Here is a 16866-nt window from a genome sequence, read left to right as displayed (position 1 = left end):
CCAAAAATAATTATAATTACCGAGGAATATCAATTGTACGTGTGATTGTGAATTACTAATGGTAACTTTTTGGTAATGTGAATCTTGCATATAATTGTGATCGCTTACCAAATACTAATCTATTAATTGTTTTGTGCTTTGTTGAATTTTGTAACAATTGTAGAACATGGTTAATTGCTTAAGTATGCATTCTATTGGTATTGATAAATTACATTGTTAGTTAGGTTGTGCTCTTTGATTCCTGTAACAATATGAAGAATAGACTTATTTATTTTTGCATACATTTCATTGAATTCAATAACTATTTTAAGAACACAATGGAGAAATAGAGTTATTTATTTATGTACATATCTATTTATTTCAATAATTAGTTTAAAAATAAAATCGGTTATCTGTATACATTTCATTCTAATCCCTGTTATGATAATTGCATGAATAAGATGAATCCATTTTCAGACTTGAATTTGGTTCATCGAACCCTTGTAATACATCCAATTGAGTTAATCAAAGTTAGTGCCTCTACCCATCTCTGTAACTTAAATAATAAATACCCATTACTTGGGTTTGTGCAACATAAGACTATCAAGTATGATTAATACATACACAGAGGGTATCCCCTCTCCTATCCATCGAAAGCTTGTAAAATTATTACCTCCTCCACGTTGCCTCTACAGAGTCCACCTCTTACTTCGAAGCCCAAGTACTCTGACATAGTCATAGGGGTACCAAGTAATCCTACCTTGTGCATATATTTGAAGTCACATGCAAGTTACAATGTTGGAAGTTTGTAATGCTATATAGGTTCCATGTAGGAACCCTATTGTTAACTTGGCAATCGTTTTGCAACTAAATTATGGTAGTTCTACGCTTCCTACACTTTCTTCCCCTTTTCATGCAAAAAAAAATTATTCACTGCTTCAATCTCATCACCTCTCCATTTTAGATCTAACTATGATCTATGTGAAATTGTACCAAGGGTTCGACCCTTGAGCATCCTAGTGCTACACCATCAAGCTATAGAACCAAGCATTGTGTTTGAGTGCTTCTATACCAACATATTGACTACCCATAGGGTTTAGCTCTTAAGTCTTTTATATCGGTCCAGTGTGATGGACATCACTCGATGACAATTTTTCCCATCACTTGACATCACCAGAGGGTCCACCCCTTGGAATATCCAAGATCAATGACATTGGGTATCCAATTAATTAAAACTTTGATATGGCTATCGTTCTAAAAAATGAAATGTTAACTAACATTTTAGTCTCCATCCTAGCTTCTCCTTAGTTGACGATGGAAAACTTGGGATATCAAAACTTTGACCATTTCAAATACACAAGCAAAACCTTTACAAAATGTCGAGACTCAAGGTGGAACCTTGCAGTGGAACCAATTGAAAGTTGTTGTCATGATGATGTTAGAGGATGACATGAAAATGCCACGTGTATGACACGTCACACAAATTTGGTTATTTGGCATTCCAGGCAGGCCTGAGGAGAGTGACACATGGCACAGGTAAAAAATGTCATATGGATGGGAACATGTTAGTACCTTCCATGTGTCAAGGGGTGATTGGGTATGGAGAATGATGTGGCATGTTGAGCTACCATATTGTCATATCTGCATATCAGGGTTTTCCAAAGGTTAGAGTTGGGGAAATTGTTGATAATCAAATACCTAATATACACATCAGATTGCCATGTGGTTAATGAGGTGTCAACATTGTACACGTGTCCTGCGGTGATCGTAGGGTGGATTTGAGGAGGTAGTATGAGTGGCAGGCTGAGTTGGCCATAGGCCTTGACCTATTGGAAAATCGGGGTTTCATAGTTATAGACCTTTTTTTTGAATTTTCGTTACCTAGTATGCTATATCGACGTCTCATAGATTTAGTGTCAAAGGGTATGTTGGCGGTATGGCTTACTAACATATCACCATATCGATGATTATGTGTGATTGTATTGTTTATTTATCTCGATATTATCATATTGCCATATTAGTGAATTGATGCTTTTAACATATCGACATATTTGAGACCTGAAGATTTTGGAAAGTGTGAGGCTTGGAAAAATCTGGCACAGTGGTAGTCAATATAATAGTCATGCAGTTGATGTGGACCCACACGGAGGTGTCTCTTGACCAATGCTTGCCATGTGTCAAGCCTAGTGGATTGTATAGATCGTTGATGTGGCCCTCAAAGGGGTAAAACTTTAAACATGAATAAATTTGTGCTTAAAGCTCAAATTTAAGTAAAATTTATATTGGTGGAAAGCTCTCGATGAACAAAAGACGGTCGAAATGTTAGATTTTTAATTTAAGATGATGAAATAAATATGAATTTTGACTACCCATGTGTAATATGAACCTTAAAAGGTTAATCTAGTTAAAACCTACACCCTTAATTAAGGTTAAGGGTTTGGTTATGCTCTGTATGATAGAAGTAGGTTATGGTTGTGTGTCCTAGTTCACCTCATAAGTTATACCCTCAATCAATACTACATGAAATTAATAAGGCCATATTTAATAATAATACGAAGTTATAACAACCTTTAACCAATAATGGGTCAAATGATTAATTAAACCTTAATGATACATTTACCTTAAGGATAGTAACCCTAAAGAGTTGTTTTACATATAGCCTTGGAACCTAGGATGATCTCCTTGTTCAATGATTTAGTTTAAGAGGATTACCATCCTTAAGGATGAGCCTAAATAATACTTGGGTTAATGTATACAGATTTAAGTATACACACATACATATGATTGTTATTCAAAAAGTACATACTTTTGTAAGTGGGAAAATAAATACCTTAATGTTGAGAATAATCCAATGTGTTTAGAATCCCAATATTGAGTTCCTGTGGGGGGGGGGGGAGGTTTAATCCCTAGATAGAACTAAACATATCTCTAACCCAGATAGAGATCCCTTTCCTAAATGCTTGAAGTAACTGATTCTTTGATGCAATATGCTTGTCAATATCTAAAGGTGAAAACAAACTAATTTTATACTGAATCTTTATAGTCGATTTGATTATTACATGAGTATGGTTTACAATTGTGTATCAACCTTGTTATCAATGTTATTCTAACCAGAGTCCCAGGGGGGTAGCTCAATTAGTGATCAATGTAATGTGAAAACTAAGAGATCCAAGGTTTAAATCTCGCCAATTGTGACACAGTTTATGAAGAGGAGGACATGTTGTATACCCCCAGAGGTTTACTAGTAGCTTTGTGTCAGGCAGACAGTTGGGTTCCTTTGGGTTACAAAAAAAATGTTATTCTACCAAAAAAAATGGGTATGTATATGTCTGCTTAAACGAGTGGCATTACACGCGTTATGTGCTCTAATACATTAACTTGTTACCACTATGTTTATATCTAATAGATCTAAACTTATATTCACTTTTATTATTGTCGAAATTGAAAAACCTAGATAGTAGATTGAGGTTATTTTTATCAAATTATCACTAAGAGGGTAGATCTCTTTCTCTGTCTCTCTCAGGGTGTGTATCTATTAGCACCAAATTTATGGATCATTTCTCAAGTTGTTACACATATTCTTTAGTGAGCCCTCACTTTGTGAAAATAATATGTGGAAGCTACATGCTTGGTTCCTTGGGAGCAACCTTTGTACCCATAAATTGGAGAGCTAACTACTTTGTATCATTAATATTCAAGTATGATTACAAATCTTAGAGTTATTATTTTCACTTTTAAAGAAAGTAATTATTTTAACCTTTATTTGGGAAGGCCCAAATGTCTTAAACGTTATAATTAGAGCTATGATATCATACGTAATCACTTTAAGCAACAAATCTAACCTACATGTATTACATACACAAATTCAAACTATTAATTGATAAAAATGAAGGAAATTCAATTAATAGTTGTCTAATCCAGGTGAAAAGTGAGTCGTGGGAATATTACTTGAGAAAGGAATAAATCAACTCATCCAGAACATTGTAAATACAAAAATATCGTGCTCCAGTCTTTGATTCATCTCACTACAATAAAGTGCGGGGGAAAATTGTCCATCCAACCAGCCTCTCAGTGAAGACAACTAAGAACCCTTAAGCCCTCAATCAATTACTTATGCCAGTGTCTAATCTTCACTTCCTAGGAATTCTCTAGGGAAAAGATGCCTCACACCCTTCTCCTCATCCATTAAATAGAACTCCTTGTCATCCATTCAAGGAAACACCAATCTTAACATTTTTTTGTTTTAATTTTTCCATAAATTTATATTTACTCTTTTTATTTTATTGGTAAAATAATTATTTTTATTTATTTGTTATGATCTTTTACTTTATTTGCTATTATTTTTCTATTTTGATACCATTTGTTTATTTATTATTATTACCTATTTAATAGTATGAGACATCACAACTTCATTTTTTTATTCTCATCCATAAACCCAAAACCTTCCCTATTATAGAGCCCCTCCAAGGTTTCCTCTAATTCTCTTAGACCCCTATCATCTTTAAACTTTTTATCCCTTTCATAGTTATTTCCTGTGTGATTTTCTCCCCATTTGTCATAGTCTTTTACAATGAAATAATAGTTGTATTCATATTGTCAACTAGTCCAATTACAACTAACTTCTTTAAGGGTTATTTTTTTCAACTGAAGAAATCGCGCCTAGAGCAGCTCTCAGGCATACATAGTCATGCCTGGGATTGGACCACAAGACTTGTGGGGACCAAACCTCTACATGTAGCCATTGGGCCACAACCTCAGGACTACTTCTTTAAGGGGTTACCCATCCCTTTATAATTGATAGGCAGAAAAATAATTTGCAATCCTCGAAAGGGGCATTTTCTCCAACAACCTCAATTAAGGATAGTTGTTTTCCATTTTTGGCCCAAGGACATGAAATATTTTCTTCTCCTTTGATTGGGTTTGGGTATTTCTCTTCAAAAAAGCCTACATCTACCATCACCTTTACTGGAAAATCAAGCGTTCCTTTTTTTCTAGGTCTCAAATTATATGTCCCAGTTCCAAGGGATTGGATTCTTGTGTGCCATTTCCATACAGACAAGAATCCATATTAGGCCCTGCAGTGGAACCTTTTGGAGCTTGTCCAACATCCACACCCTTTATGATTACAAGAATATCTCTAAGAGGTGGTGGGTTTGAATTTTTTATTCCAGAAAAAACTAAGTAGAAAGTCACTAAGGGATTCCAATTCTTTAGATCCATCTTAATTTCCCCATGTCCCTAAAATATTTTTTTTCGAGGAAATACTTTAATTTACAGAGTGAGACAAAGGGGCATTACTCAAATTTGCCCCACTGTCCTTGTTGTTTTTTATGATATCTTGGTTAGATTCTTTCATCTATCTATTGTTCGAGTTCTATGCAACTTTTATCAGTGTCCCCATTTAAAGGTCAGCGGAGTTCACTTGAACCCCTACATCTTCTTTCCTACTCATAACCTAAATTGTTTCCAATTCCAATGTCTGTAGACTTCTTAGATGCTTCCTTAGAGTCCAATTCTCTTACATACTTAGATAATTGTATTCTACAACAAATTGCCCATAACAATGGCAACATACACATCTAAAAGGTATCACCTCATAGTCTAAATTGAGATGGAAAATATCATCTCCCCTTTTAATTTCCATTGACTTTGAAAAAACTTTGCTCGTCTTTGGCCCTACCAATATCCAAGTCATGCCATAATACCCAATATCTTGAAAGGGTATGTTTGCTTCATAAAAGGTACCTAAAGTGTTACCATTTTTTTCGAACATCTCTTCAAACCATAGAATCATTGGTATTTTGGGAATATGAACCTATACTAGGAGAATGTCCCCATTAGCTTACCATGCATCAAACTCTATATGCCATATCTTCAAGAACAGGGATTGGGATCCTACTTCCAATGTTGGTGCAATATTTTCTCTACTTCATTGGGCATCATAAGAACCTAAACTAGCCACCATTTTACTAGAATCAAGGTCCCTACCATTAGCTCAAAATTGAACTTGGTCCAAATTTTCAACTCCTCACTACTCATTTACTTTTAGGGATGACATCTTATCAACACCCAATCACCCATCTCCATTATGTCATCTATTTTAGTTTTATCGCCCAGGTTTAGGATAATGGTCTCTTATTCTCCTTTGATACATTTACACCTCTTTAGCTTTCTTGAGCCCTCGTAAGATTGGAGTCCTATCACCTCCAAATCCAAGGGTGGAGCACCACCTAGTAGTAACATCATACTAAGAAAACCAAAAATGGAAAAACAATCATGCTAATTGATAACATAATAAAAATAAAACACTCTTTACATACCTCATTCAATGCGTTTTTGTATTCATACTTAGAGTGCAATAAACCATCATCCTCCTTTGACCATGCATTCAAGGTTGAAGGATCTATAGTATTGGATTCATAACTCCAAGTGTGGGGTGAAATGCTTAAGTAATTGCAGTTTTTAGATTAATTGCCCATAATTCATATCACCCTTTTCTTCATTTGTCATGAGGTTCTAGCACCTTATGTATCTAGTTCATGTGCCAACTCATTGTCATAGTGGTCTCCTCCATGGGCTTGGACCCTAGATGGTGTATCTTGTTGAAGCCTTAGGTTACATCCAAATGACCTAAAATAGGGTTGGACCAAATCCCTTGTCCCTCTAATGGATCATTCGTGAAGTCAACGACTTCCTCATTATACCCTAATCTACCTTCTGCATGGTCTAAGTTTGACATAATCTATGATAGGTTTACCTTGTGTCCACCTTGGCTGCTCCTGTAGAACCCCTTCCAATTGGTTTGAATGTATACCCTACTGCGGAAAACCTACCGTGGAAACCGTATTCCAAAAAATACAGTTATTATACATAAAATATATGGTCAAGGTGGGTCTAGTGATATTAGACCATGTAGCAACACATGACCCTTTTGATGATTTTATAGTTTTCTAATAGTTAATTCTTTGGCGCTCCTTCAAATATGATCTCTTCACTATAACTATTAGCTCCAAAGCACGAGCCTCGTAGATATCAACAATATTATTTGCCAATCAATTGTTTTTTAAAGGCTAATCTCTGATTATGGAATGGAGGGATTGGGAGCTCCCATATAAGAGACTAATTTCGATATTCATTAGAGCATGAAATAGACATATGTTTCAAATATGGCAAACCATACAGAATATTGCATTGAGTAGCTGACCTTGATGCCCTAGTTATGCTTTCATATTCTTAGTATATTGCCTTTACAAATGCATGACCACTTTGTGATTTCCTATTTCAAAGCTTTCCGTCAAAAGCCTCATAAGGTTAAACCTTATCAACAACACAAATGGTATATAGGCTTGATCATGTAAACCCTACCATGAAAAACCTACTATGGCAACACTACTCCAACCATTGAAACACAACCATCCTATATTATATGGTTTATCATAAGTGCCTTCAACTCATCATCTATATTTGATGCTTTTAATTCAATAAGTTGTTCTATTTCACCACAGTTTTTTTCCCTTGTTGAGTTCAATTCACTATTCAATATGTTGCAGAGTTACAACATAGTTCAATTCACTGTAAAGTTTCGTTAAAAAAGGCACACACAAATTGTGTGTGGAAATAAACGACGTTGTCTACCAAGATGACAATTTCACTCGAATATTTTTTGGCAGTAATTTGGTAATTTTTGTATTGCCAAATCTTAATTCTTTAATGTTTCAATCACGATTTTAAAACTAGAAATAGATTTAGCATTATCAACAACCTTGTGGCACCCCAAATTCCACAACTTCACAACCGTAACCTGGTTTTTTAAAAATTTCGACTAGAATTAACTAAAAATCTACTAGAAAAATCAATATTTCCGAGCGAAAATGTAGCCTATATAAACTACATGAAAATAATTCTATTAAACATAATTTTATTTTTTTTCAAACTTCTTTTAATTTAAAAAATAAAAAAAATTATAAAATTTAATCATTTTAATTTATATAATTTTTTAAAAATATTATAAAACCAAATTTAAATTAAAAATATTTTAATTAAATATTAAAAAAATAAACCATTTACAACTAACTAAAATCACTTACTAGAACTCCTTTTAATACTTACTTTTAAACATTAATATAAAAATAAACACATATGCTAGAATCATCTTTAAAATTATTGGGAAAAGATTTGGATAACACACTAAAATACTCCACAAAACAACTTTCCATACTCTTTTAAACATTAAAACTTACTTACTTTTAAACATTAATATAAAAATAAACACATATGCTAGAATCATCTTTAAAATTATTGGGAAAAAATTTGGATGACACGCTAAAATACTCCACAAAACAACTTTCCATACTCTTTTAAACATTAAAACTTACTTAAAAACGATCATATTTGAAACTTAAACCTGACAAAATTGGAATCATTTTTGAAATTTTCCAAAAATATTGTTAAAAAATTGTGATGAGAAAAACATTGTCACACTTCAAGATCATTGAAAAAAAATTGTGATGGAAAAAGGGTCGTCACACTAAAATCCCTTTTAGCGGTCAGCGAAGCGGCCAACCATTTTCTAATTTATCGTGTCTTCCTTAGCTCCATATTTTTATTTGACGCTGCGCACGTATCACTACATATACGCGAATTTCAAACATTTCTTCTGGTGTTATCGTGGCTTCCTTAGCTCCATATTTGTATTTTACGCTGTGTATATAACCATACCTACGCGAACTTCAAAACATTTCTTCGGGAGTGGCAGGCAGAGTTAATCGACCGAAATGGCTGGGATCAAAAGGGCATTCGTTCATTGCCAACGTGCAGCAGTATTGCTCCACAACGCGGGTCGAACACCCAACCTCGCTCAGGCAAGAAAATTTGCCCCTCTATTCAGCAGGTACGGTCAATCAACCCATCCCAGAGTACATCATTGTTGATTTTCCAGTGTATTGATCGTCCAACCGCTGTTTTTTATTTATTTATGTTGTTTTCACAGTGAATATGGCAATCCAACTGCAGGGTTATCCCTGCGGTTCTCCACTGAATCTGAGGTCGGGAGTTCGAATCCTACAGGTCATATCCTTGACGAAAACAAACGCCGTTTCCTAAATCGGTAAAATTCCCATCAATCCTCGCTTGATTATTGTCCTTGTGGTTAAACTGAATACTTATATGATACGAAATTACATGTGTGATTGATTTTATCTTGTATCAATGTTATTACTGGATTCATTCAGGAGATATGATTGATTGATTCAGGTTGTTGTATAGAAGCAAGCAAAGGGGTTTGCTGGAACTTGATTTGGTGCTTGGGAAATGGGTGGAGGAGAATATTCAGTCTCTAGATGACACCCACATAAAGGCACTTGTAGAGGTTCTGAACCTGGTAAGGCCGTAGTTCTTTTGTTGTCGTTTTTGAATTGATTTTTTTGACTATTGTTCATGTCCCTTACGCCTCTAAGAATCAAAATACGATGCATGTTGGTTGGAATAATATGACTTTCAGTAAATGTGTTTCGGGGTTTATCAAACACAGACCCCGCAATCTTAAGGCGCTTAAGTTTGAACATCACTTGGGGGATACCCACTGGCCCTGTGAAAATTTTCCGAGAATCCTCCAATAATTTCAGAGCATTAGCAGTAGTCTATGGATGGCCCTTTATTAGCCTCTAGTAGATGCTATGGATCTTTCAAGCCACGGTGAGAAGGTGGGTGTGGATCTTTCAAGCCACGTTGAGAACGTGGGTGCCTAATATATGAGTGCCCACATAATAAATACGTATTATGTTTAAGCCCTGAACTTTGCAAGCTCAAAATCAAGAGGAAAAAGCGTTAACGTTCATGTGCCTTGAGAGAAGGCAAGCTCTAAGCCATATAAGAATTGATTCAAAATTTTAACTACAAGAATACCCATCATTATGGTGGTTTGCCCCACCATCACTTCTGGTCTGGTGTTTGTTTGATGTTGGATTGTTTATGATTAGTATGTGAGTTACACATTAGATAGAATATAGCTAAAACTTGATACCCTAAATCCTTAGAAATCTTTTGTTTGTAGCTATCAAGTAAGATGAAAAGGTGCTTCTCTTGAGCAATATAGAAAAGTGCAGGCAAGTGATCTATAGGAGCTCGATTTCTAGTGGAAGTCCTTTGGATAAAACGCAGAATGAAGCATATCAAGATATTGTTTAATGAGTGCAATCAAATTGGAAAACATAGTAGAGAGCTTAGATATGAAATCCAAATGGTAGCTAGCCTGGAAATTGTCTACAGACCCTATGCATAAGATTTAAATGCTAGCTGGCTGGACTATCAATTGCCACAAGTGGAGTTGATGAGGATAGACTTCAAGATGTGTAGTAGGTCATTTGGCCACATTGACATTAGACAACTGTGTCATGTTAGAAGAGCCCAGGTTACCAAAATCCTTGGGGATGTTTTATTTTTAGTTGACAAGTAATGAGTTGAGCTTGGTACCCGACTTGGACATTATCATTTAGTATTAAGAACAAAATCCTAGAAATGTCTTGAAAGGAAAGGTGAAGAAACCTACTGAAGAATCCAGTGATGCAGACAAAGTGAAGTATGGAGAGTCATAAATATTTGCTACGACACTGATGGTATAAAGCATAAAGGACAATTTTGTCCCATACGTTTCAAATATAGACCATGCTCAAGAAATGTATGAAGCCTTATCAAAATTGTTCACTATTAAGAACATCGGTCAAGTATCAAGTTTGAAGAATGAATTAAAGACTACAAAAATGACAAAGGATGACACTGTGACTTCCTTCTTTGTAAGGATATCTAGAATTAGAGATGAACTTCAAGTCATAGATGAAATTGCACTGGAAAAGGAACTAGTCATTACTGCATTATTGGGATTGCCACCTACTTGGAGTTCTTTTTGCTTAAGGTCTCAACAGTTGGAAAGAAGCTCCTACCTTTGAGCAATTATGGAATGCTTGCACCCAAGAAGAAATGAGAATTTCATTAGTATCCAACAATGAAGAAGAAAAGGTTTCAAATGCATACTTTGCTTTTTACAAGAAAGGAAAATTCAAGAAGTCAAAAGGGTCAAGAAGGAAGGTCGATATGTCCAAAATAGAATGTTACTAATGCCACAAAATGAGTCACTATAGAAGTGACTGTCCTGACAATCCGAAGAACAAGAAAAGAAACAGAGACCAAGCCAATGTTGCTAAAGCAAGATCTCCAAAGAAGAATAAACTTGAAGAATTGGGTATAAGGGACTTACACTACTAAGTCCTTTGATCCAAGGCTTGGTTATTTTCGTTGTTTGATTTCTAGTATTTGTAGGTTTAACATATTTTGGAAAAACATTTTTGATTTGTTTTTATAAGGTTATAACTACCCCTCAAGCTTGGAGGGAGCCCTCACCAACTTCCAAAGATAAGTATCCTATTACCTTTTCATTTTTAGTTTTTCCTTATCTAGTTTTGCTTGTATTAATACTAATCAGATTTCTATTCGTATTTTCCTTGTTTAGGAAAAGCTTGCTAAATACTCAAGGATTATGGAAGAAGGTCTCACAAGACAAAGCATTGAAATTACAAGGTTTGTTAAGAAACAAAGGTCTGTCTTAAAATATAAGCTTTTGCTCTCTTCATGATATTCATTTTTGTTAAACTATTACTAACATCATTGTGTCTAGCTCTCCTGAATCTTAAAGATTCTTGATTGGGTGATTCATCATTAAAAAAATCTACCATCCTCATATCTTTGATTACTCTTGTGGAACCCTAGAAAGGTTCTCTGTGAAAAACCCTACCTTAAGGGTATGTGATCATAATGTGTGAAACCCTAGCTCTGCACTGTGGAGAAGCCAAGGCTCGTTACAATACACTCCACGCTTTCTTTAAGATACACCTATTGGAAGCTTGGCTACCCAAAAGCCCTTACAATGAGTTATGAGGTTCTATAAATAGCAAAGGGTGGGGTGACCCTTGACCTTCCCCTTTGTGACTCTTCACCTACCCTCATGACTCTTCAACTACTACATGACTGTTACATTTGACTATCGACACTTGGTCTTTCACTTTTACAACATGTTACAATCTGCACATGTACCCATGTGAGGCAAAACAGGTTTGAGTAAGCCATGCAAGACATCACTAAGACTCGAACAGCTGTGGAAAGACCAACTCTTCGACATTCTTGCAATGATCGACGGTGGCGAACTGATGCCAAGCTTGGTAGTCTATGATGGTGTCCGCATGCTCAATGGTGACATCTCGTTGAAAGCGAACTCTTGCCTCCGTTGCATTTGGGTACATTGATTTGGCTCCTCCGTCCAACTCATTTGATAACATGCGCATCATAGTCTTGAGTGCAGCTGGATCAACAACATACTGATGCATAGTGTCTGTGTTGATTTCCAAGTCTGTGTTGGTGGCTATGCGCATCAACTCGTCGAAGTGCATGTCCAGCTCCAGTCGGACTTGGTTCTTCATCTTCGCCTCGGTGAGTGTGCTAACGGATGGGATCGCATGCGTGCGTGCGCACAATGACATCCATGCTTTTGAACACTCGTGCATGTGATCGACAACACTGCTCACCCTGTCTACTTTGTGCCAGTTGCTGGGATGGGTCTATAACCTGTATAGGCGCAGTTTCATCAGTCTGTGCATGTTGCGCCTCCTGCTGTACCTGTTCCTGCTGCGCTTCCTTCTCTCTGCACAACTTCTGTTCTTCCTTGAGTTGTCGCTTCAACTCCTGCAACTCCTTTTCTGTTTCCTCCATCTTCTGTTTCTCTCTTCGCTTTTGTGTGATCCTCCCGTCGCGCTGTCGCCTCATAGCCTCAATCTCCAAAGCTGCTTTCATCACGAGTGGATCTGCTTTGAACTTGCAGCTTTGCTCCGCCTCTGCGCTATCAACAACCTTCCTCTTGCCTTGGTTGTGCGCAGGTCTGCTACCCTCTGCTGTTGTTGATGGTGCTACTCTCTGCAATGCCGCGACCATTTCATCTTGATATCCTTGTCTATGAACAACTTGGTGTCTTCATAGATAGGCAAGCTCATAGACACTCGCTCAACTGCATCTCCAGTTGCGCTCTCAATGGTGTCCTTTGACCCTGCTCCTTGGGAAGCCATGTACCTGTACTACTGAGAGGCAGACGAACACCTGTGATACCTAGAGACATAGCAACACTCATGGCAAGCAATCTGTCAGTTGAAAACCAAAACAAAATAGAGGACTGACATGCAACATACCTGTGTGACTATCTATGAAGATTGCGCAATTTTCACCGGGAGGCTGGGAGATTGACTGCCAAAACTGCGCAAGGCACAGTCCGGGCTGTCAAGAGGCTGACTGACTGCTGGAACTGTGCAATGCACAGTACAGCCTGGCCTGCTGGAAATGTGCAATGCACAGTACAACCTGGCCTGCTGAGGACTGACACTGCACAATGCGCAATTTCAGTTAGCAGTGAGAAGCAAACCAGCAAACTGCATTGCGCAGTTTCTGGGTCTAGCAATGCACTGCCTCCCAGAATTGTGCAATGCAAGCCTGGAGGCCAGTGTTGGGCTAGATTTGCGCAATTTTTGGAGGGAAGGCAGAGCCTTCACTTCTAGAAATGCGCATTTACTAGCCGGGCAAGGCAAGGTTTGGGCCAAGGTAGCTCAGACCAGTCGACGGGCGACTGGAAACATGAGAAGTCTGAATGCATGGTGAAGCTGATTGCAAACAAGAGTGAATGATCATGCATACAAACAGTGAGTGCAGGATTCAGAAAACGGGAAAGCCAGCATGTGCGTGAAGCGAGTCACCGTGACGACAACTGTCAATGCAGAAACAATGTCATGCATGCGACAACAGTGAGATGCAAAGAAAAACTGAAACAATGCTTCTACAAGCTAACATGCATCAAAACGACAACAAGCGTTCATTGAAATCAAGCAGACAACACTTACACAAAGCGAAATACAAAAAGCGACAGAAACACAACACAAGACATGAGAAGCAGACTTACCCTGAAAAAGTTGAGCTGAATGTGCCGAAGACTCCTAGATGCGATGTGGGATGTCAGAGTTGTAAGATCGATGTGAGGAATGAGCTCTGCAGTGTCCGACAAATGAGTTTTGATAAGATCGAGGTTATGACACGCATGCCACAAATCTAGGAAAAAACGACACTTGGTGAGAGGTTTCTAAAATGGTCTTTGCATGTAACCTCTAGCTGCTAAGAATAGATCCCTAAAATCTAGGGATGTTTTTTGCTTTTTTCTTTTTCAGGAAAAGCAACCCATGCATGCAAATTAGGATTGCTCAGTCTTGGAGGGAACTAGTCAACCTGACAACACATGCAACAGTCTGCAAGACTGAGGATGAGATTTGCGCAGTTTCTGGGCTAAGCAAGACTGACTGTCCTTCATGCATTGCGCAATTTCTGGACTGAAGCCTCGGTTGTCAGTCAGAATTGCGCAATTTCTGAGCTGAAGCCCAGTGTTGGGTTGGATTGCGCAGTTTCCAGAGGGAAGGTTGCCTCGCTGAATTGCGCATTTCTGGAGCCCAGTTGGCAGCCCAATAGGATTGTGCAATTTTTAGAGGGAAGGCTGGTTCCCCTCCAGAATTGCGCAATTTTCAAGGGGAGCATCTCAACTAGAAAAATGACCAAGTCGGAATGACAGCCTGCGGGTGGGAGACAAACAAGTTGATATGCACAGGCTGGCAGGCCACTGAAACTCAGCTGAAGCCTATGTACTTGACAGTGCAAGACATGCTGCTAAGGATGGTTGGTAGGAAGGCTCCAAAACGAAGCTAAGGCAAAATTTTGGAGGGTGGTTGTAGCCGCTACAACACTTGGCGACACACTGGTAGAACTCCAGCTCTCTGAATGGACCTTGTTTCGTGAAAAGCAAGTCTAACTCCTCTGGAAGTATTGCTCGATTCTCAGATCATCTTGATTTCCACACTAGCTTGATTGAAAGATGTAGCACCTGCCATGCTCTTGGTCGGTCAACACACATTCCAAGCCAAGTCAACATAGTTGTTTCGATTGGGGATGAGGGGTATATTGGTACACAAGTAATATGACAGTCAGAGTTTAAGTTTCATCTCTAGTGTTGCTCCGTTGCCAGCAGACCTGGACAGTACCCTGACAGAGTCACGCAGGAACATAAGCATCGCTCCGCTGGCAGCGAGTGTGGTCAGTACCCCGACGGAGTTACTTGCATCACCTCTCTGCGCAGGTAGCCTTTCTCTTCTTTCGCCTTATTCATTTTTCATTTTTTCAAAAATTTTCATATTTTCATATTTTCATTTTTCAACAACTGTGCATAACACTTATTCATTTTGGAGGCAGAAGAGGGATCCCGACTTATTGAGAGCATAAGAGGTTGTTCCTTCAGAGAAGTATTTTGTATATACCTCTGACATACTTGTTAAGGTTTTCCCCCTCACCTTACTCTACTTGACTGAGTTGACAAGGGTTAACTCACAAACAACTGACTAGAGTAGGTGATGTTAGTTAGCGCGCAAGCGTTTTGTTTTCATCAAGCTTCACTTCGAACATGTAAAAATTTCTGTTTTCCCACCCCGGTTTTCAGTTTCTCCTTATTTCTTCCATGTAGTTAAATGCCCATTCCCATAACCATACATTTAACAGACTGAAAAAAATAAATATTGCTGAAAACACAAATTCTGGAAATTTTTCAGAATGCTGGAAATTGCAGAATTAAAAATCAGCAATTAAAAACAGCCATTAAAACACATTAAAACACTGATATTTTTGGTCAACTTGACCTTGGAAAAACCCCCTACAACTCTTGGGGAAAACCAGTTTGAGAGCTCTTCTTTATTTCTGAAAATTGTCTTTTTACAATGAGAATTATTCAGCAAAAAATCAGCAAGCAAATTTACAACTTATCTCCTTTCCCGTGCCTCACAGCAATCTGGAAATTACAGCAAACAGGATAGCAATAAATGCTGTACGACCTCCGTTTTGTGTGCAGAAAAATCAGCAAACTGCTCCTCGATTTTTGTGCAAAAATCTGCCTTTCACTATGTGCTGAATCAGCTGTACAAATCTGCTCAACTGCTGCCTTGGAATGTGTGCCAAGCTGCTGTCTCCTTCTCCTCCCTGCTCAGAAATCTCTCTTGCTCTCTTGCTCTCCTTCTCCCAATCTGCTCATGAAAGAATGAATGACCTTTTCCTCCTTTTCCTCCTTTAATATAACTCCAAGTGACTTTTGGGTGATCCAAGTGACTTTTGGGTGATTTCTAAATCCAATGGCTGAAATAGATTTAGATCAATGGTTGAGATTAAATGCTCATTTAAATCTCACTTTCTATTTTTTAATTCACCCCACTTTAATAAAGACCCACTTAGTCATTTATTTCCAAAGTCACTTTTCCTTTCTAATTTTTCATTGACTTTATAAAAGTCACTTTAAAATTAGACTTAATAACTTTATCACTTAAAGTCACTTTTAAATTAGATTTAACTTTATAAAATTATAAAGTCACTTTAGGAGAAAAATTAAATTCTTTTGGACACTTTTCCCTAGGCCAAAGATCAAAGCCTAAGGGAACTACCTGTCCTCCGGTACCAAATTTCAACACTCCCTCTTACCGAGGAAGGTGTTCCTCACCACACCCATCTTGTCTCTGAAGTAGACATGCTTGCCCCGTGGTAAGGCTTTGGTAAGGATATCTGCAACCTGCTCATCAGTGGAAATATACTCAAGCTTCACAGCTCCCTTCTGAACATAGTCTCTGATGAAATGATATCTGATCCCGATATGCTTTGACCTGTCATGAAATACTGGATTCTCCGTGAGTTTAATGCAACTCTGATTATCACAGTAAATCACTGAAGGTCTCAACGGCTGACCAAATAAGCCAAACAACATCTTGCGAAGCCAGATAGCCT

General features: G+C 37.7%; 1 protein-coding gene across 1 annotated transcript in view; it reads left to right on the top strand.

The window, feature by feature from the left end:
* The first annotated feature begins 8592 nt into the window (after nucleotides 1-8592).
* Nucleotides 8593-16866, top strand: part of LOC149202319 (succinate dehydrogenase assembly factor 2, mitochondrial-like) — a 62808-nt gene continuing 54534 nt past the window's right edge. Inside the window, exons 1-3 of the mRNA XM_089403152.1 lie at nucleotides 8593-8869; nucleotides 8969-9085; nucleotides 9232-9358. Coding sequence (XP_089259278.1) covers nucleotides 8754-8869; nucleotides 8969-9085; nucleotides 9232-9358 — 360 coding nt within the window. The 5' untranslated portion in view covers nucleotides 8593-8753. The remainder of the gene's footprint in view (nucleotides 8870-8968; nucleotides 9086-9231; nucleotides 9359-16866) is intronic.

Source organism: Pinus tabuliformis, chromosome 2_1 (assembly GCF_031772625.1).
Source record: "Pinus tabuliformis cultivar Carrire ecotype Pingquan chromosome 2_1, CPIR1, whole genome shotgun sequence".
NCBI lineage: Eukaryota > Viridiplantae > Streptophyta > Pinopsida > Pinales > Pinaceae > Pinus > Pinus tabuliformis.
The sequence above is the reverse complement of the archived record's forward strand: the minus strand, read 5'-3'. Positions and strand labels throughout refer to the sequence as shown.